Raw genomic sequence first — 22,898 nt, forward strand, 5'->3', positions numbered from 1 at the left:
TCCCGTTCACAAGCGGGGTCGGCTCGTCGTGATCGGCTTCGCCATTTGGCTCTATCGAATGCCTGATCTGGGTGCAATCTCGAGGCTTTCAAATCCCCGTCCAGCGTATCAAGCCACCGTTGCTTAGGTCTGCCTTTTGGTCGTTTACCATCGACTTCGATGTTCAGACCAATCTTTGCAAGTGAACTCTCGTTTGCACGAATTGCGTGACCATACCATCGAAGACGCCTCTCTCGCAACTTTTCCACGATCGGTGCAACCCCATAACGATCGCGGATATCCTCATTTCGGATGTGATCTAAATGTGTGACGCCACTAGTCCAACGTAGCATCTTCGTCTCCATTACCGCAAGACGCCGTTCATTGTCTTTTATGGTCGGCCAACACTCAGAACCATAGAGAGCGACTGGACGGACGACATTGCGGTAAATTTTAGATTTGAGACGTTCGTTGATACGTCGATCACAAAGGACACCAGTTATGGAACGCCACTTCATCCAGGTTGCGTTAATGCGTGAAGCAATTTCATAACGCAGCTCTCCATTGGCTGATAACGTTGACCCGAGGTATTTTAATCGCTCAGTTCTGGGCAGATCACTGCCGCTGACAGTGATTGTGCCTGTTTCATGGGGATCGGTCGTCAAAAATTCAGTTTTGTTTAAATTCAATCTGAGACCGTGTTGCATGAGGCGATCATTCCATTTTTGAACAAGTTGCTCGAGATCATTTTTGCTATTAGATGCTAGGAAAACATCATCTGCATAAAGCAGTGTGTAGGGCGCTGGACGTTGGATATCCCGTGTGACGGTGTCCATAACAAGGACAAAGAGGAGTGGTGAGAGGGCACTTCCTTGATGAACTCCAACAGCGACACGAAGCGGTTTTGATACACCCGCCATACTTCGAACTTTACTTTTCGGATCGTGGTAGAGCAATTGAACCCAGCGCACGAGTTCTTCTGGCACGAAGTGTTGTCGTAAAGCATACCAGATGAGTTCGTGTGGCACACGGTCAAACGCTTTCTCAAGATCCAGAAAGGCAATGTAAAGAGGGCGATGCTTCTCACGGTGTTTCTCCATGAGTAACCGCGCAGTGTGTATTGCGTCAGTAGTTCCGCAGTTCTTGACAAATCCGGCTTGATTCACGGTTATTTCAACGATTTCGCGAATACGGTTGTCAAGAATGCGTTCAAAAATCTTCATGGTATGGGAAAGTAACCGGAATAATATGCTTCATATTATATTTGATACTACTCCCAACTTTTACAACTCTGGAATAATTTTCCCAAAAATATGGTAATATGCTATTATTAACTTAATTTGACCGGATATTGATATGGAGAGTATTTTGAGGCCTGGGCACCATATAGAAGCAGCTTCATGAATTTTTTCACACTTTTCGGTTGGGTAGTTTCTGAGAATGGATCCGTTAAACAAATCATCACTTTCCACCCCTCCCACTCCCCGCCTCTCTAACAAATCACAAAACTAAGACCGGCTTCGGAAAGTACTAATAGATTTTTTCATTTGATACCCCACATGGCTATATTCAGTGAAAAAAATGTTTACACCCCCCTTTTACATGTATGGAGACCCCCCCCCCCCCCCTAAATCTCAACGTTGAAGGATATCACTCACTGCATGTCTGGGCGTCTACAGTTCCCACCTTCTCATCAAATTTCGTGTCAATGGATAAAGCCGTTTCTGAGAAAAATGCGTGTGACAGACAGACAGACAGACATTCAATCGATTTTAATAAGGTTTTGTTTTGCACTGAGGATATGTGGCATTATATGAGACAGCAATACAACATATTCCGAAGTTGTGCTGAAATTTCGTCATACAAAACTTTCTCAAAAACTAGTACATTCTAAAGCACCACCACTGCCTTTAGGTAATTAAATTAAAACTTCAGCAGATGAAGATTCGCTTATACCCATTCTGTAGATTCTGTATTTTATAAACTGTCACTAAAATAGTTTAGTTTACATAAGTTTCAAAATAAAGCAGGTAAGGGAACTCCTATCGTACTTGCGTGTACGAGGGAAGTGGAGACATTTAATGTTCTTTCGAAACACCAAACACGGAATTCTTGTGCCCATTGATGTTACCTCATTACCAGTATACACATGCACATATATATGTATATCACTATCGAAATGGAAACTCCCCAGAATATCTTCTATTTTGACAGTCAATCAAATTTCGATCAAATATTAGTGAATCCCACGTTTGCCGCTTTCAATAGATTTCGAAGTCGCTCCAATTTCTCTTCCATTCCCATCTCATCGCCATTCTTCAAAAATTTGCTTCATTGACATAAATCTCATGAATAGAATTGTATCCCCAAAGAATAAAGACATTTCACGCAGCAGAGCAGTTTATAATATAAAATAAAATGAAATCTTTCCTTCCAGGCTATGTAACTTCTTTAATACTTTGACTACTCTGCAGACTTTGTAGAAAATCCATCTTGAGAGAAAAGATTGTTTGTATAATTTTCCTTCCTATTCCGTCGTTAAAATAGGATTTTTCTTTCGCGATTTCATCTTTTTTGTCAAATATTTGTCAGCAGCAACGGCAAGCTATGACATTTCCAATAGGAAAAATCTATTTAGAAACACATCCACGCATCTAAGGGTTTATGTCCATTGATGGAAAAGTATTAGATGAACTCCATTTAAAGTCACAGGACTTATATATGATATACACAAGCCCAAAAAAGGTTTGATCTAAATGATACAAGGTAAGGTATTCGGAGTCGTCCACATCGATTTGCATTGATTAATGATTAATGGAATATATGTAGCTCGATTCTTAAAGCACCCACAGTTGTCTTATTTGTAAAGCCTTCTTTGTAGTTCTCCTTTGATAATTTTACGTATTTAAAAGTTTTATTTACAAGAAGGGAATCTTGAAAATTTTCCTCCCAAGTATTGGCCAGCAATTGACCAGTGTTTGCTAATAACAATTTCTGTTTCCACTTCAATCGAAAGGTGCACAAGGGTGGATGGTGTTCCATCCATTGGTAAGAAACCAAGCCCTCTAAATATTTTCTAATCAACACCTATTAAATAAGAACGCTCTCACGTCATGCTGCGGCAAAATTTTCACCTACTGAAACCTCACCTACAATTCGACCCATGTCTCCGCATTACCATGGTGAAGCATAGCTTCGTTGGAAGGGTTTTGGTCTACTGGGAAATATATATTTACGTTTAGAATCAAAAATTGTAGTTTGAAGAAAGCTACCCCTTATCTATTAATTTTAAGCTGGACTACAAGCAGCAGACGAAAATCTAACCTCCTGAAGTTTCCTTTGAATCGCGATTACTGTAGCATTTACTCTGATTCTGTTGTCTGCACTAGATGTGTCGCTTACCTACCTTCTCTTGTCCATTAAACTCTTCGCTAGATCCCTAGACTAAGGAATCGATACGCCGTTAAACTTAACTAAGGGCCATGCTCACATCTTTAATGTGAAAGCGACATGGCTAAATTTTTTTTCATTTACTTTGATTCTCCAGCGGACCAACCATTGTTCAACCTTTTTGATATAATTCTCGAGGTCTCTAGATGCGTCATTGGGATTAGAATGTGTGTAGAGTCGTTTCGTCAGCGAAGGTATAAGTAAATAGGCCAATCAACTATGACCCCAGAATTTTACGCGTATTCGTAGGTACTTTTTTCCTTAATTTTGTGCTTATGCAACGTAAATGAATACGGCCAAACAGTACTTTCTACTTTTCGAAGCACAGCTTACCTCGGAGCCTAGTCAATGAGTTTGTTCAATGGTTCCACGTTTTTAAGGTTTTGTGTGAAACAAAACCTTATTAGAATCGAGACGGTGTCTGTCTGTCCGTCTGTCTGTCTGTCTGTCTGTCTGTCTGTCACACCTGATTTATTCGGAAACGGCTAGACGGATTGTCACGAAAATTGGTGAGAGTATGTAATCTGGTGATCCCTTTACATGCAGTAAGTGGCGCCATCTTGTGTTAAGTTTAAGGGGGGCTCCCCATACATGTGAATGGAGGGTGCAAATTTTTTTTTCACAGAATGTAGCCATGCTGGGTATCAAATGAAAGGTCACAATTAGTACTTTTCGAATCTGGTTCAATATTTGATATTAGATGAAACATAGGGGAGTGAGGGTTCAAAATATGACCCACAAAAAGTGTAACAGGTCTCGTTCTCAGAACCTATCCAACCGAAAAATCTGAAAAAAATCACAGTGGTGCATCCCTACGAAATCTAGGCCTCAAAATATATCCGGTTCCGATATCTGCACAAATAAAGTTAATAATAGTATATTTCCACATTTTAGAAATTTACCCAGTACCCCCCTTATGTTCATCCCAGAAGTACAAAATTTGGCATGCGTGTAACGAAGAACATAATGCACAGTTTGGTCAAGTTTGAAGAAAATCGAACTATTATTAACAAAGTTATATGGGGTGAAACTTTACAATTTTTTGTGAATTTCGTGCACTCTATAACCTGCATGACGTCATCATCACATATCAATTCGTCAATACCACAACGAAATGACTTCTTATGAATTGGGTCGCAGAGAATTATTTTGTTTTAGTTTTTTAGTTATTTGTCAGCCAGACATGTGTGTATGTAGGTATATAATATACAGTATGTCAAGAAAATCTTTGCAAAGAAAAAACAGTTATATAGATTTCACTTCGATATGAAATAAAATGAATAAATGGTAAAATTCTTGAAGTTTAAAAAAGGGAAATTGTTGGTTAGTTTGGCAATCACCTACTTACACAATAAACACATATACTTCATTTCAAAAGGCAATGTAAATACGCCAAAAGTAATCGTGATCACATTTTCCACTGTCAAAAAATTCTTTGCAAAACACACTTTAATACGAACACGCATGCATATAGCGACAGAATTCGCTAGAATTCTAGATGGTACTATTCGGTATCGCATTGATATGTTTATGTTGCTGCATTCAAAGTGAAATCCGTTTGCAATCGGTTGGATTTTGTTTGATTGTTCATTGAAAATTTTTTAAAGTCAAAATGCCTGGAAGCAGAACACTCGACAATATTATTCAGTTAGTGTATTTTCATTATTGTAAAGGAAAAACTGCAAAGGAGCTTGCGGAAATGTTTTCAGTTAAATTGAGAACCGTTTACAATATAATAAATCGCGCTGAAAAAGAAGATAGGATACATTTACGTTGCTCACAAGCAAGGCCGAATAAGCTTACTCCTAGAGAGGTAAGAAAAATCATAAGAAAAATCGATGAAAATCCTTACACTTCCACAAGATCGTTGGCTGTTGAACTAGAAAAGGATTGTGGAGTTCAAATCTCACATGAAACAGTGAGAAAAGTACTCTTAGAACATAAATATTCTTCGAGAGTAGCCAGGAAAAAACCGCTGTTATCAACATTTAATATAAATAAAAGATTTTCATTTGCAAAAGAGCATGTTTTATACCCCATCGAATACTGGGATGACGTTATTTTTTGCGATGAGACTAAAATTATGCTCTATTACAATGAGGGCCCAAATAGAGTCTGGAGGAAGCCTCTTGAAGCTTTATGTTATAAAAATATTATACCAACAGTAAAATTCGGGAAATTGTCGGTCACGGTTTGGGGATGCATTTCATCAAAAGGAATAGGCATATTAAGATTTATTGACGAAACAATGGATAAAGAGTATTATTTAGATATTCTGAAAACAGAATTGGTTCAAAGTGCCACAAAATTTGGTTTTATCGATCCTAGTAATCGTAATAAATTAAATTTCAAACTATACCAAGACAACGACCCTAAACATAAGTCGTATTTGTGTAGATTTTGGGCGCTTTATAATTGTGCGAAAGTTATCGATACACCAGCATACAGCCCGGACTTGAACCCAATCGAAAATTTGTGGGCTCATCTTAAAAAAAGAGTTGCAAGGAGAAGTCCGAAGTCAAAAGAGCAGTTAAAAGCCTTTATTCAGGAGGAATGGGAAAATATACCAAACGAATACGATGTCAAAAAATTGATATCCTCTATGAAAAGGAGACTGCAGGCTGTGCTTGATGCTAAGGGTTTCCATACTAAATATTAAGAATGAAAAATATTAATTTAATTACTTTTTTATTCACTTTTTTATTCAATAATGTATTTTGCAAAAAATTATTTGACACTGAAAGAAATGTAGTTTTTTATTTGTAACGCTTTCAATCTTTACTCGAAACAAGTTTTATGTTCTTTTATTTGTAAAGTATTAGCTAATATTCCAATAAAACATTACACTTTAAGAAATTACCAAAAAATGTATTATTTTGCTTTTTACCATCTGTCAAACAGAAATATTTCTAGTTATTTTCCGTTTGCAAAGAATTACTTGACATACTGTATGCGTGCTAATGAACTTTGCGGGTAGAGCCTAATTCAGATAGATATAAGAAGTAAATCGGAAATATAGGTACAATCAATTTATATATGTGCATATATGTGTACAGTATTCGGAAATAGGCAGTTTGTTTGTTTAGGGTGAGCGTCATATCTATGGCTGTAATATGTACGTATGTCTCGTAGTTTGGAAAAATATGAAGGATTATGTTGGATTTGTAGCTATATACGGATAGAAAAATGTGCGTTGAAGTTTCTCACATAAGATGAACACAAAACCTTTATAACCGAAGCGCGAGCTTCCGGTATTCCGACTTGTTTAAACATTTGGATCATTTTTTGGCGGAAAAACAATTTAGGAACGAAGAGGTTGTCAAAATTGTCTTCGAAGAATTTATCAACACCCGACAGTTGGACTTCTACGAAACTGGCATAAATGCTCTTGACTTTCGCTGGGGGAAGTGTTTTGAATCGACTGGCACCTATTTTGATTAAATAAATAAATTTTTGTAAGCTTTACAGTCGTTTCAAATTTTAGTACAAAAACGGCCATTTGCAACAACCTAATATCTTGGATAGAAGGAGTTTCTCGAATAGCTTTGATTGCGGGGGAAGCAGGCTTATTGATATATAGGGCATGACGAGCGTAGGATCTTTACCTTCCTTCGGGAGTATTGTTATTTGCGACAATTTCCAGCATTTCGGAAAGCAAGCAAAATGTAATACACCGATTAATATATATGTCAATTGAATGAATGCAGATGTTGGCAGTTCTTGGATCATGTGTCCGTAATGAGGTCGAAACCAGGAGCGTTTTTTTGCGATCAATGTGCTTTGAAACGAATCGGTTGGTGTGCCCCTTGGGGAATCGAAAATGATAATCGTTTCTCCGTTTTACGTGGGTTTGGTTGGAAAACGCCTATCAAGTATTGAGCAACTATTGAACCTTTATCGGCATCACTCCTGTGATTTGCACAGAATTGGCCTATTGAGCTTTTGTAGCCGGAAAAACTGTTAGATAGATTAGAAAGTTCTTCAGACTTATCCCATTTTTCAATGCTTCTTATTCTATCACTATTCTTATAAGCTGGTCTACTATTTTTGAACACTTTATATGGTCTGAAACCGCACATTAGAACTTCGATGTTGCATGCAGAGAAGCTGATGTAAATAGTCCAGTGAAATAATGGACAGCCAGGTCTAGTTCGAAGTTTGTTTTCAAGGACACACTTGTTGCTTCCGATACTTACAAATCAGTTTTCTTTGTAGCCAGTTTGGTAGACTCGGTTGGGATTGGTTGGAGTTTTGAAAAAGTTGTGAGAACCTATGAATGAATGATGGGAACCTAGATCAGTAGTAAGTTGGATCGTCGCATCGAGTCTACAGTTCGTCGATCTGCCAGCCCGGACAGTTTTGCCTCTTGGCGAGATCAGTCTCGAGCCCCAATACGTGCGTTTGGCATTGAATTCTCCAGCTACAATAAATCTTCTACCAAACGAGTTGAAGAAGCTTACAAACTGTTCTGCAGAAATGGTAAATCTCCGAGGGCATTACACAGCGGAAATTGTAACCGAATCCGCCCATTCTACTACACATGTAGATGTGGCTTACATATGCTTTACACGATTTTTAATGAGGATCTCTGAACCTCCATAGCCTTTTCTGTTAGGATGGAATAAAATTATATTTGTTGGTGAGATGAGTCTCTGATATTAGGGGAACGAGGAATGCTTGTAATTCCATTCTAAGTTTGCTAATACAATCCGCACTCCAGTGAAAGATTGTAGCAGAGCTCATTTTTTGCAAGAGAGTTTTAATGGTGTTTTTTGTTAGTGGTCGAGATCTTTGACTCACTTCAATGTACATCGGGCATCCCCTGCAATTAGCAATGTGGTTGTTCCCACAGCTACCATATGTTTTGGCAGAGTAATCTTCTTCGTCTTATTTGGCATTTAACTGAAGGATGGAGGTCGCCGCATATACTTGGAAGTGCAAAGTAAGATTTGGTGTGCCCAAACTCTTGACAATTAAGCCTGGTCCAAGGTAAGGTTGGTTCCCATACATGCAAAAGAGAGGTATACAATTTTTTCCCCCGAATATAGTCATGTCGGGTATCAAATGAAAGGCCTCGATTAGTACTTTTTGAAACCGGCTTAGTTTTGACATCTGTTAGAAAGGCGAGGAGGACCCATTCTCAGAAAATACCCAACCAAAAAATCTGAAAAAAATCATTAAACTGCTTCTATATCGTGTCTAGACCTCAAAATAATCTCCATATTGATATCTGTTCAAATTAAGTAAATAATAATATATCACCATATTTTTGGGGAAATTAAGTAAAAACACTCCTTAAGTTTTTCCTAGAATTATAAAAGTTTGTAATAGTATAGAACATAACATGGAGCATGTTATCCCCAAGTTTGATCAGTCATACTATTACTGTCAAAATTTGCAGTAGTTCAAAATTGACTTTACCATGTAAATTTACTGCAACTATTATAAATATTTTAAATATCAATATCACACTAAAATGATCAGTCTGACACGCTAAATGCATACACATAACGGGCTATGGGATAGTTCTGCGTTCAAATATACTCACAGAAGAAATAAATAAAACCTCTCATACCTGAAGCGCCGAGCTTCCGGCTTCTTGACTTGTTTTTTCACTACCTATGGGAAAAAAAGCACCTTTAAGAAGATAATATCATATTGATTCATAGTCTGGGTAACTTTATTGAGAATCACAGCAACAGATTTCATAATGATCGGTTCATTAGTTTTAGAATTAAAATTCCGGAAAATGTGGAAAAAGTTATTGTGAGAAACAAGCGTTTAAAAAAAGTTGTTGGAAAGTCCTCTTTTAGATGTGAAGACATTTTTTACTCTTAATTACAAACTATTATTCCGAACAAATACGAATGCATTCTTATAAGGGACTGACGCCAAGTGTTTACAAACATGTTATTTCATTAGCTTTATAAGATTAAGTGGACCAGAAGAGACTACCTCCTAGCCTCTCGAACCTGAGCGCGATGATGCCTCGATACTAAGTTCATTAAATTTGAAGGAGTGTGGATTTTGGTCTGAAATTTCTGCAGCGTATTCTGAGGTAACAAGGTTAACCATCTATCCAATAATTCAATTCTGAAAACCGCCTTATGGGAGAAACGACGTAAGTAGCCAGGGGTACCTAATTTAGGCAAAGGGTCCTTAATTCAACCCCATTTGACGGAATTAAAAATATTCTTAACTTTTAACGTCACCAACGGCCTAATCAATAACCATTGTTCTCTAAGAATAGTTTCCCCGAAATCCATACTTTCGCTCTGGTAGACCACCCGTAAACTCAACGATTATTAACAGCTTATTATATATAACCCTCTCCAACATTTTTGCTATAACAAAAATAATCTATTCGATAGATTAAACGATATGAAGGAGACACGCAGGTAGCCTTCGGGACCAAAAAAAATGTTTGCCATTCCCGCCATATGGGAAACAATTTTTACTCCGAGTGCATTTCAAATAAGCCTCTGAAGAGCTTGAGGACTTTGTTCGGAACATCGTCCAATCCTGGAGACTTCTTATCTCCTCAGAAACCTCGGGAACAAAAACCGTTCGTAAGCCCCCCTTCCCTCTTACTGCCGAAAAAACTACCGATGTCTTGAGTTTCCTTTTGTTTCAAGTTAAGTCTCCTGATTCGGCGTCATGATGAGTTGGTCAAAATTTACCAGTCCCACCCGCAGTTTATCTTCGTTATAGAGGAAACGCTGCCGAAGCATTTTAAAATCATATTGCTCAGTTACATCTTGCATCTTCGGGGTGTGACCATCTTTTAGAGCTGACGAGAGTGTCTCTTCCTCATAAGTCCCGGCGCGACTTTGGTTATCGCTTCCTTCATTTGGTGGTGGTAAGTGTAATTTTCACTCAGGTCAATAGTTCTTTGAGAACGCAGTCTAACCTGCACCTCAGTACGATTACTGTGTGATATTTTCAATAACTAACAAGAAACTGAAATGCGCTGCGAGCAAGTCAAAGTCAACTTTCTCTGAATATACTTTTCGGTCGGTCGCGTATCGATCGAGCAAATAAACGAACATTAACAAAAGTAAGACAACGAAAAGTTTGTCAAGAGTGAAGTTTAAGTTGTCGATCGAAGAACTCTAGGGAATGCTTGTACCGATGAAAGTCAAACTCTTCCCTGGCAAGTTTATTTTTTTGATTTTTCTTGCGAAAAAAATTGATTTGGTATTAGAAGCATTGATCTTATTACATCATCGAAAGAAATATTGATGACTGATTGATCCAAATTTTCTAGTTTCAATTGCGCATCTGGCCTGACGGAATAAATACAGGTATCGTTAGAGAAAACTGCCAGTTGACATGATGGTGATTCCGGGATGTCAGTTCTAAATATGTTGATCAGAATCGGACTTAAGCAAAAGCCTTGTGGCACACCTGCTGGAAGGTACCATTCGTACGGAAGTTGGAAACAGGAGTTAAAAATGAAGGCCAGAAGGACAATTGCTTTTCTTGGCAAGTTTTTTAAAACAAAAACTGAAATTTCCGGGTGCTTTCCTAGCCTTACAAAGCATTCCATCTCGAATTTCGCAATAAGAGTAATTTACGCTGGATGGTTCAGTTTCAGACGAAGGCAAGAGCAGCGCAACGCTGCCATTTTCGTCTTATCGAATTTCTTTGTCGAATCATTTCTTACATTTCATTATCCAAGATTAGGAATGAATAGTCCGAAGTTTTAGTAATCAGTGGAGTACTGAATTTTATTGCATTCCAAATGTTACTGATAAACGTTGATAACATAGTATCGATTACGTGAGATTCACGGACTCTATCCAAATTTAAGCAATTTAGTTCCGTGATTTCGTTTAGGTATTTCCTGAATAGGAATGGTTGCACTTGTTATCAACCGGTAAAACTCAGCTACGGATGTTGTTTCGCACGCATATTGCAACGATTTCTCCCCTAACGGCTTCTTTGTCATTCGTATAAATTTTATAATTGAGAAAAAAAAATTTGTCTTTAGGTTTTAACCAAGTTTCAGTGATCACAAAGATGCCATTTTATTTCCATTCCGTAACAGCAAACTTCTCTTCTTCTTTTACGATCAGCCAAATTTTTCGGCTAATTCCGTTGTAATGTTGATCAGTTCGCTCGAAGAAAGCAGACCTTGATGGTTTCAAGCCGCAGGGGGCATACTGACTGTGCTTTTCAATATAGAACAATAAGTTCTCTGCTAACAGAAGCTATCGCGTTCTCCATAATATTTAACGGGAGGAAATTATGCTGGTTCTTTTGTGTTGATTGCTTCCAGGCAATTTCTCTATTACTTTTAAATAGTCTATTCTCTTTGACCAATCGAGGTCGTTGTAGAAATGTCCTTGACCACAGATTGCACATTTAATTCCATCCGGTTGGTTCCCTTTGACGGAGCATTGACTGCAGCTGTGATGACCACTGCAAATAAGACACCTGGCTGATAGGTGACGATGAGAAAACCGTGGCCGTATAAACTCTTCCAGCTTTGTTTTTTTTTGATTGTCGAGACAAGCCATGCTATTCTATTCTTGTAAAATCTTTTTCAGCTCCTCACATTTCATGTTGTAAAAACCGGAAAGTATTATTCGTACAGGGCATTATTCTGCTCTGCGGTGTGTGAAGAAGTCTACTTTCTTGTTAGTAAGGCGGTTACATACCTTCTCGTAATCAAGCAATGTTTTCAAAAGTGTTCTCCAACCGATCGACATCAACTTCATGTTGAAATCGTTATTTTCCAGCTCTCTATTATGGCTAGAATTGTCCCTAGCGCCAGAGTAGGCTGACATTTGCACAGAACGGACCTGTCTAAAAATTAATTTTATTAATAAAAAGAAATCAAAATTTAAATTAAATTAAATTAAATTTTATGCTTAATATAAAAAAATATTTATATTACTTAATTAATACAATTTAATTTAAAACTTACTTTGAATTAGCTTACTTTTAATTTGTTATTTAGGTTACTTTTTCCCGGAAAAATTCTGTCAAAAAATTCGAGAGTGGTAACCAGGCTGGTTGCAGTAGTAACAAGGGCAGAAATGATAGACCTGAAGAGGGAAGACTGGGTGAGTTTTTGCTCTACGTATCAACAAAATAAAAAAAACAAACAAAAATCAAGAAAAAATATCAACTGATGAAATTTAAACAAGTCGGGAAACCGGAAGCTTGACGCTTCAGGTATAAAAGGTTTTGTGTTTCCCTATGTGAGGAGCACAACGTGGTTTTCCATTGACTCAGTGATTTAAATATCTCGAGTCAATGCTATCAGCCAATGGAGAAATGCATAATGAAATTGCTTCACGCATTGACGCAACCTGAATGAAGTGGCATTCCACAACTGGTGTTCTTTGTGATCGACGTATCAGCGCACATCCCAAATCTGAAATTTACTGCAATGTCGTCCGTCTGCCGCTCTCTATAGATCTGAGTATTAGCCGACTATAAAGATAAAGAACGTCGTCTTGCGGTAATGAGGACGAAGATGTTGCATTGCACTGGTGACGTGACACGTTTTGATCACGTCTGGAATGAGAATATCCGCGGTGGATGTGGGTTTGCACCGACCGTGGAAAAACTGCGAGAGAGGCGTTTTCGATGGTGTGGTCACGTAATTCACGCTAACGAGAATTCACTTACCAAGATTGCTATGAATATCGAAGTCAATGGTAAGCAACCAAAAAGCAGGTCGAAACAACGGTGGCTTGATACGCTGGATGGGGATTTAAAGGCCTGGCGATTACATCCTGATCAGGCATTTGATAAAATAAAATGAGGAAACCGATCACAACGAGCCGACCCCGCTTGTGAACAGGACAAAGGCTGAAAAAAAAGAAAAAAATGTGAGGAGCGATGAGTGTACGACAGCTCCGTGTCACATGACTAAAAAATTCAATGCCCTCTATTTTTTAAAAAGCGGATGGATGATGGAAACCCCTGTATTGATAACAGCCAACCTCATACGCTTCACACTCTGAGTTTAATATTATTAGCAAATACCAAGAATGTAACCTACATCAAATATAAAAAAGGCTGGGGAGAATTAGATTCTTCTTGAATGAAATTTTAATATTTCACTCGAATATCAATTATTCTCGTTAATTAAATATTAATATTAAATATTTCAAGCAAACGTCAATTATTCCGGTTAACTATGACGTCAGCATCTTATTTGCATGGCTTTGGAAGCAGTTAGTTCGCGCGAAAGTGCTAAGTTTGAACAGCTACAACTTTGGCATTAATGGCCAGAAATTCAGCACGTATATAGAAAATATTACCCTCTATGCTGGTGCAAAATTCGGAAGTTCTAGAATGAATTTAAGGGGGGTTTTCAGTAAATTTCTGAACCACTCGCTGTATGTGTGGGATTTCATAGTTCCCATCTGTCCACCGAATTTCGTTCGGATCGGTTTAGTCGTTTTGCAGAAAAATGCGTGTGACAGACAGGCAGACAGACAGACATTGAATCGATTTTAATAAGGTTTTGTTTTACACAAAACCTTAAAAATAGTCCAACCGAGGCAACAAGTAGCATCCAAAATAAAGAAAAGGGAATGTACATGAATCAAGTGGTAGAGTTTTAGCCACTCTACTTGATGGGAGCTCGGGGCTCTCGAATTTTATTATCAAAAGACAGAGAATGACAGAGTTCACATCAAATGTAAAAAAATTGCGGATTACAAGAAAGCCCGGGGGGCCCTCGAGCGAGTGAAGACTCCTCACCTCGAGGAAGAGAACGTGCAAACCTTCCTTCTGAAAGGCTTGGATGCGGAAAAATTGCACGATGAGGTGCTCAAAATACTCAAGTTTCTCTCAGTGTCGCATTTTAGTACGAGGAGATCCGTTTTGGGAAAACGAAGTCTGCCGCACTTCCTCGTGCAAATAAGATCGGAGAGCTGGGGAGCCGGCGGTGGCGTTATAGTCACTCGGCAGTAAACTTTCAAATGACCTTGCGATGTGTTAAGTGCGGGAAAGGCCAGACCTCAGCCGAATGTTCGCTGACTGAAGCAGAAGCAAGGGAAAAACCTTTTTTGTCAACTGCAGAAGCGGAGAACATCTGGCTTCGTACCATGGATGTCAAGCATACCGCAATGTTAGAGTAACAAGGTAGCACACGCCAAGATCGGCCCAAAGGACGAAGATGTAAGCGGCGTTGAGTGTTAACGTCCCTTTTGGACCAATTTTCCTGGGGATCCCGTTTGCAGAAGCAGTCCGACAAGGGAAGCTAAGAAGCCCCAGCAAGTGGTGGGATGAACACCATCCTCAATAAAATATTAACCATGTGTGAAAACATGCAGCATACGCTACATTTACACAATACAAAAATAAACAGCATAACAGAATATCTACAAAAACAGGATGCCCACTGTTAGGTCTGCAGTCACAGCGATACCTCTGAACGATCTCCGGATCATCAATGGAAAAAAGCCCAAATGTACCCGAGCTTAAAGAGAGGAAAGAGAGGAAAGGATTGATCCAATATTAACAGTTATCGCCCAATCAGTTTGCTGCCTAACATCAGCAAGGTGTTTGAGGTTTTGGTATTGAAAGCCTTGAACGGGCATATCAATAGAAAAAAATTATTGACGAATGCACAATTCGGGTTTCGATCTGAACATTCCACAATACATGCAATAACGAAAGAAACGTCTGATATTTGCTGGCGCATAAACAATGGTGAGTGCGTAGGCGCTTGCCTTATAGACGTGGAGAAGGTCTTTGATACCGTCTGGTTGGATGGACTGATTGAATCAGTTTCCCGGCCACCTCGTAGCGATGATGTTTAGTATGCTGTATGGCAAGTGCTTTGTCATTACGGACGGAAATTTCACCACTAGCAGAGAATTTCATGTTCTGAATGGATTACAGCAAGGGACAGTGATTGCGCCTACACTTTTTGGGGTATTTGCCGGCGAATTACTCAACTCTTTCGATTTTAATAAATCTCCTAAAAGGTCGTTGGTTGCCTTGGCTGACGATCTGATAGCCTACACGGCACACAAGAAGGTAATTGAGGTGGAAGTTGAACTTCAGAAGATGTTCAATGATAGTTGGCGGATGAAAATCAATGCGCAAAAGTGTAAAACGATTCTATTTCGAAATTCCTTGGCGTATGCCAGTAGGAACTTGAAAAAGAATTGGATAGATTTCCAAATTGTTGCGAGCGAGGTTGGTTCTGTGCGCATTCCTCATAAGAAGTGCATTAGATACCTGGATGTGCGTGTTAACGAGCGTTTCCAATTTAACGAACACGTTAAAGTCGTGCAAGAAGGCGCTCGCAAGACTTTTATGTCTCTTCAAAGGCTCTTTTATGTTCCACATTTTAGCCGGAAGGTTAAGATTATGTAATTGCTATTTTATTTTGTGATGATCAGTGCTCACCTACGAGTCTCCTATCTGGTTTAATTTGAGTGCTAGCCAAATGGAGAACATAATGATCTTTGAAAGAAAATTTATGTGTGCTTGCAAGGGGCTTAATAGGACTGCTTGGTCAAATTATGAACATTATGGGACTAATGAAGTGATGTATGTAGCTGTTGCTGTGCCGACAATCGACACAGTTATCGTCAGATTGATTCGAAATCATATAGTGCGATCTGTTTAACACGGCGAGAACCTTTGGGCTTGGGTCACGGACAAAAGGATAGAATACCCCACGAACTTTACTGTGGAGGCTCCGGAATTCGACTGGAGATACTCCAGAGCGAGAGCAATTGATATTAAGCGGGATGAAAAAGAGAAATTCTGGTACTGGTGGCTGAGGGATGCCGGTTAGCGGGGGCCGTGCTCAGTTCTGTCATTTGTTTCTTGGTGGGGATTTGTAAATATGTACATAGTAAACGAGTGCTGCTTTGCCTCCAGTTGTATCTTATACATACATATGTTATTATTCTTTGTCTCTTTGTTAATATTGCAACTGTTATTATTACGTTTTCTTCCTATGGATGTTATTGCGAGAGCCCGAGAAGTAAATAGTTTTAATTATAATAGTTTCAAGAACAACAATTTAAGTTAAAACTATCTTTTGAAGTGATTAAACATTTATTATTAGTTTTATATTTTTTTATTTGCCACTAAGGCTAAGAGAATTCTGTCGGGTTTTCGACCATTTTCTGATAGCTTGTAAAATTGAATTTTTATTTCTTACTGTTTCTCTTCACGGTCTGTAACCCATTATGCGAAAATTTTGGCAGCCCACAGTGGCCATTTTAATTTGTTATTTTTCTTAGTTTAAAATATTCTTTGTTCATTTTTCCAATCTATACATTATTGCTACCTATTTCTTAAAAATAAAAATGATTTTAAAAAATAAAACTTGTCTGTCGCGCGAAAATTGGAAACGTCATAGATGCTACTTTACATTTAGGGTCTACCTTCAAGACAGGTGCCCAGAATTGCTGCTGGGAACCTATTTGAAGTCGATACGGAAGCCATAACACTGTTTCACGCACTTTTAATACTATCAAAAACAATTTTGCATACCTCCCTTCGAGTGCCATTCTTAATCTTTCATTTGGAGGAGACCGAAAGCAAGAAACAACGTATATAAGCTTGATACCACTAGCGCGTGGAAAGACGCCCAATGATACGGTCATAAAGGTTCATTCGGATCCCCTTATATGTTGTTTATATGATTTGTCAGCAGACTGGGATTATAGACTTAATTATTTGCAACAATGGTGCAGTTATGGAAGGTGGATTGCCCTTGGAAAACTATATGGCGGAAATCATTGGTATATACTTACGTGGTGCATTTTCCAAAGTCACAAAAATAATTTATTTAATTCCAGCTATGCATTACACCTTCTGTATAAAAAGTACCGCGAATTGATTAAAAAAGCACATACACTTAAATTTGATCATAGTCTCAATTGTGTGCAATCAAATTGTGACAACGGCTAACCCTATCTTCCTTAAATTTTGCTTAGATCGAAGAAGGTATGGTCTTCAATTCACGCTGCGAATTTTGTTTAATGTCTTCAATTGACTCAAAACGGGATGCATGGAGCGGCAATTTCAGTTTGGGGAAGTGGAGCTAGATCAGGTGAATACGGTGGGTATCAATTGAGTTTTAGGCTTTTTATTCGTTCACAATCGTTCTATGAGATGCCGCATTATCTTCATGCAGTATCCACGAATTATCCTTCCTTAAAACTGGTCTCTTCTGTCGGACATTTTCACACAAACGCTTGAAAACATTCAAATAATATTCCTTACTCACTATTTGTACCTCCGGAAGAAATTCCGAGTGCACTACAACACGCTAATCAAAAACAAAAAACAGTGAGCAACACATCAATTTTCGAGCGGCTTTTTCAGAGTTTCGACTAATTTTGGAAGTTAATTGTTGGCTCTTTAACGTGTCGTATTCATACACCTAGTTCTCATCTCCTGTAATGATGCGTTGGAAGAAGTCTGGTTCACGAGAAATAATGCATTCAGCGACCTTTTTCCGATACTCTCTTTGCAAAAAATTGAACTCTTTAGGAACCAATCTTGCAAAAAACTCAAAACGTTCCATGAGCAGTCATTTTATTACTGCTCAACTAACGAACCAACAGTGTAACACTAAAATCACTAATTTCTTTATTTTGTCAATGTATCGTCAGTGATAGAGGTTGAAGGCCTTTTGGAACGAAACAAATCTTTCACGACTTCACGCTCTTCTTTGACCGATTTGTGCCACTCATATGCTCCTGTTCTCGACAGAGATAAGTTACCGAAGGCTTTGCTCAACATTTTCAAAGAATCAGCAAAAGAAATTTTATTTGCAACACCGTACAACAACAATGTAAAGCAAATTCTTTGTTCAACTATTTTATCCACAGTAAAATTCGCAGAATACTTTTGAAGTAAACTGACACTGACAGCTTTTGTATGATAAATACACAAGCTGACAGATCGCGCTAATTTTTTTTTGACAATTAAGAAAAGGTGTACCAACTTACGGGAAAAAATGTTGCCGACTCTTTTTGAGTGGTTATTTTAAATTGCCGTTTCCTGGTACATTTTATACAGAAGGTATAATGTTTATACACCAACGTGCGATATATCTGCAAAGACAATGCATTCTATTCATGTCTTAAGCGCTGTAGCAAAAGCTTCCCATCGAAAACTATTGCAGCAAGCAACTAGGGCCACCCATCGTTGCCAGGAACATGAGACTTCCATTTACCGAATCCTGTGCATTGTTTACATCCAAGGTTGTTGTTAGGGTCCTCTGCTTGAATTAGACAAAGTGAAATAGTAAACCGATTTAAACCAGACTGTTATTTCGATCCTTAAAAAGTATTGGAGTCTCAAGAAAATGTCGGTTTTACGAAGAAATGAAGCTCAACATTTATTCAAGTTCATCTAGTTAAGAAAAAAAGGAAAACAACTTCATTTTGTGCTGGCAGTTTACGACAGTTTTGCCTATAACACTGTCCTCAAAACCACAAATATTCGCCAAATTTTGTAATAAAATTATCCAAAAGTTTTGTATTTGCACATCAATTGCAATTATTTCTCTCTTTAATTACGAATGATTTGGGCCTTTCCAATAAGCAAATATATTTTTTCTCCATTTTATTGAATTGCAGACATGGAAACCCACTTAGAGAAATCATTTGCCTCGCCCTCTCAGAAAGCCTCTTTCTAATTAACGAAACGATTAAGCCTCTTAGACTTTCCTCAATGGATGCCATGAAAGAATTTTTTTCTGCGAAGTCCTTATACGAATACCAATCGTAAGATGATTATATTCCACTAATGTTTTAATTATGTATAAGTGCTTGTACCGATTGAAATGTTCTGTGAAAATCGATTCGGGTAAACGGAATCAATTTAGCGCGTTTCTATTGTGTACTTTATATTCTGAAATTCAAATAGTTATAAGTTGTAAGAATATATAACATTAGGAAGAATGGTGGTCGATAGATGTTCACTAACAGTAGCTAATGAATAGTGGAAAATTTGGTACAGAATTTAGGGTGACTATGTATATCAAGTTATATTATGTTCGCATCTTTAATACTTTATTGATTTCATATTGTGCGAAAATTTTTGAGAAGATGGTTATGGTTATTAACTTATGTAGAAAAATCAAAACTTTTTAGAGATAATAGAAATAGAAAGAAATATGTAAAATATGCTTTTGTGCGTTTTACACTTTGAACTGCAAAGCAGCAGAGCAGCAGGGATTAAGTCAGCTGATCTTCAATGGGATACATTACTGCCATTTCGCCTTAAAGGAATGATTTAGCAGTTACAACCTGTAGATTCCAAATGTCATTACGGTAAGTTCTTCTCCCTCCTTTTCTCTAGAGTACCCCGTGATCACTTGCCAATAATAATATAATTAAGTGTGAGATTTTGCTGAAGAATATGCATGACAATGAAGCAATGATAGCTTCGTTACTTACTTTGTCAACGCACTTACCACGGGAACTATCACATTCGGATTAATTTGTGCTGTTTTTGCTCATGCTATATGGAATCAAAAGCTGGCAATAAGTGGCTGTCAAAGTCTTTAAATTTGATGGACAGCATATCTTCCAGCTGCCATATCGATTAAACCCTAAGTCCCCTTCTCTAACCATTGCGGCCCCTCCCGCATCTCTTTAACTTATGAGCTATCAATTTGTGAATGTCAAGATGTCTACACAAAGAATTGAAGAAAACCCCTTTTAAATGACTGAAACACACGTAATTAACCGTTCATTTCATAGAAGGCAATACCACTGCATATGGTAGGGCAGATAACTGTTCTTCATAATGAGAACTTCTACACTGCATCCGTTAGAGCCATTAGAGGTACTTGCGTTTTTTTTTTTGTAACCATTCGAATCTAATCTTCATTTCATCGACTGGTTGTAAACGAAGCGAAATTTCGTACTCCTCCCAGTGTAGATACGTTCTAAAATCTCACGGCTACTTATTTACTTTAGATAAGCTTGAGCCCATGGGTCATGCCAATGTCCATGACAAGCAATAGGTGGAAGACCTCATTTAACTGTGCATAAATACGCGATAGAACCTTGCCTTCCCCTAGGCAAACGGGGGTGACCGATAACGATGAGTGGAACATTATTCCTAATTGCATATAAGGCACTGGGTGTCAGTCATGTCTACCCATTACGCTTCACAGCTTCTCGCAATAGTAGCAGCTCCTAAAATGGCTCCCAGATAAGGGTGCAGGTAACTATAACCCTCGTCAAAATCGTCTGCACAAAAGCAGGAAACTGCGCTTCAAGCTCAACCTCAAGTAATTGCAAATTATCTTACGCAGTTGCCAGATTGACGATCTCGATCGGTCGAGCTCAATCTTATTCGCAACAAGAAAAGCTCGAACGTAATACGCAACATAACTATATCTGCTAGCCCTACTCTCTGTGACAGCATCGTTTGGAGATAGCTCTCCTGTGTCTACGTACGATTGTTGACAAAACCCATCCTACCTTTCATAGGAGGAGGAGGAACACGTCTCGAGGTAGATATAAGGTCCCAATGTTCGTCATTAGCCGACTTAAAACCGAAACTCAAGCTGAATCCTTATCCGCTGTTGCTTTGACTTGTTCAAAGAAGCTAATCTTTGAGTCGGACATTAAGCCGCGGTATTTAACCACTTATCTTGTTTCTATAATCAACCTGTGTTGCCCATTTGGGTACCTTTTGAAGTTTACCCGTACCTATTTACTTTTTCTCATTTTTCAGTACTTTTTTAAGGTTCTGTGTAAAACAAAACCTTATTAAAATTGGTTTACTGTCTGTATGTCTGTCTGTCTATCTGTCGGTCGGTCTGTCTGTCTATCACAGGCATTTTTCTCGGAGGCGGTTTTACTGATTCACACTAAATTTGGTGAAAAGGCGGAAACTGTGAACGCTCACGCAAGGTCTCGGTTAGTATTTGCTGAAGCCGGTCTTAGTTTTGACATTTGTTGGAAAAGCGGGGAGTACGGGGGGTCGAAAATGAGATCATTTCTTTAACGGACCCATTCTCAGAAACTACTCAACCGAAAAATCTGAAAAAAAATCAAGAGGCTGCCATTATATGGTGCCTAGGATCCGAAATACCCTGCATACCGATTTCTGTTTAAATAAAGTTTATAATTTTTAGTAATTATGTAGCAATAGCATGGAGCATGATCCTACCAATTTATAATAGGTCAAAGTTGTTTGAAATTCAATACTGAATATGGATATTCCCACTTAACATATGCATACATTACGTGCTAGGTATTAAGGGGAAAAATGCACACTCAAATGTGTTTATAAAAGAAATACACAAAACCTTTCATACCTGAAGCGTCCACCTTCCGGTTTCCCAACTTGTTATTAAATAAGTTCTTTTCGGTACAGAAACCATTAGATTCAAACCAAACCGAAATGAAATTAATATTTGGCATTATCACGTTTTGCCGTGTGACTGAGTGACCGAAAAATTGAAATAGGAACGAAATAGGTCAAAGTCTCCGTAAATGCGCAAAAGTAAACTAATAGTATCGTTGAATATATTCACGTCATAAACAGTATCAATTAAGCTGACCCACTATGAAAGCTGGCAGTTCGAAAAAAACGAGTCATCCTTTGTAATTTATATTAAAGGCGGTTCAAAAGCACCACAACAATGGATGATGTACGCAGTGTTATTGGTAGCTAGCTTCATCTCCGAAAATAACAGAGAAAACAATTTGGCTTTGTGCTATGAAATTCTTTGACCTTCGGTATTTAGTTCCGTGGTTCGGCAAGGGTATGGGAAAGCAAATACGGAGCTTAAAACAGTTAGGGTTGACTTGAACATAAAAAGAGATGAACTCTACTGTGCTGTATGTTAATTTGCTACAAAACAACAACCCCAAGTACACTTCCTTCTCGGCACGAGAATGGTTATTGTATAATGTCCCAAGCCAATCGTACCTACGTCGTTGGGCATAAAAAAAGCGCGATTGAATCTGAATAAAACAGTATTTTTAACAATCCATCCCCATGAAACAGGCACTATCACTGCCAGTTGCGGCAACCTACTCAGACCTGAGCGACTAAATATATTGGATCAATCCAATGGCAAACTGTGTTATAAAATTTCGTCACGCATTAGCGCAACCTGCATGAAGTGGCGTTCTTTGTGGTCGATCAAATGCCTGATCTGGACGCGATCGCGAGACTTTTAAATCCGCATCCAGCATATGAAGCCGTTTCGGCCTACCTTTTGGTCGCTTACCATCGACTTCGATGTTCAGACCAATCTTGGCAAGTGGATTCCCGTTAGCGCGAATTACGTGACCATACGTTCATTGATACGTTGATTAAAAAGAACACTAGTCATGGAACGCCACTTCATCCAAGTTGCGAAATTGTGTTTTCTAATATGCCTAGAATATCTATCGATCTTGTGAAATTAAAAGCATTTCTAACATTAAGCGTCAGGTGCAGCACTATTCTGAACCCGAACTCTCCTTCAGGTATGAGTTGAACACTTCGAGCAA

The 22,898-nt window shown here is 38.4% G+C and overlaps 1 protein-coding gene across 3 annotated transcripts in view; it reads left to right on the forward strand.

Annotated features, from left to right (window-relative positions):
• The window catches only part of LOC119655077, a 109,784-nt gene that overhangs the window by 2,663 nt on the left and 84,223 nt on the right, over window positions 1-22,898 (forward strand). For 2 of the 3 annotated variants that reach the window (XM_038060775.1, XM_038060774.1), the window contains one exon: window positions 19,014-19,256. In XM_038060775.1, the coding sequence (XP_037916703.1) occupies window positions 19,014-19,164 (151 nt within the window). In that variant the 3' untranslated portion in view covers window positions 19,165-19,256. Of the gene's footprint in view, window positions 1-12,394; window positions 12,501-19,013; window positions 19,257-22,898 lie in introns of those variants that run through there. The other variant, XM_038060776.1, reaches the window with a different exon arrangement.

Source organism: Hermetia illucens, chromosome 4, assembly GCF_905115235.1.
Source record: "Hermetia illucens chromosome 4, iHerIll2.2.curated.20191125, whole genome shotgun sequence".
In the NCBI taxonomy this organism is placed as follows: Eukaryota; Metazoa; Arthropoda; class Insecta; order Diptera; family Stratiomyidae; genus Hermetia; species Hermetia illucens.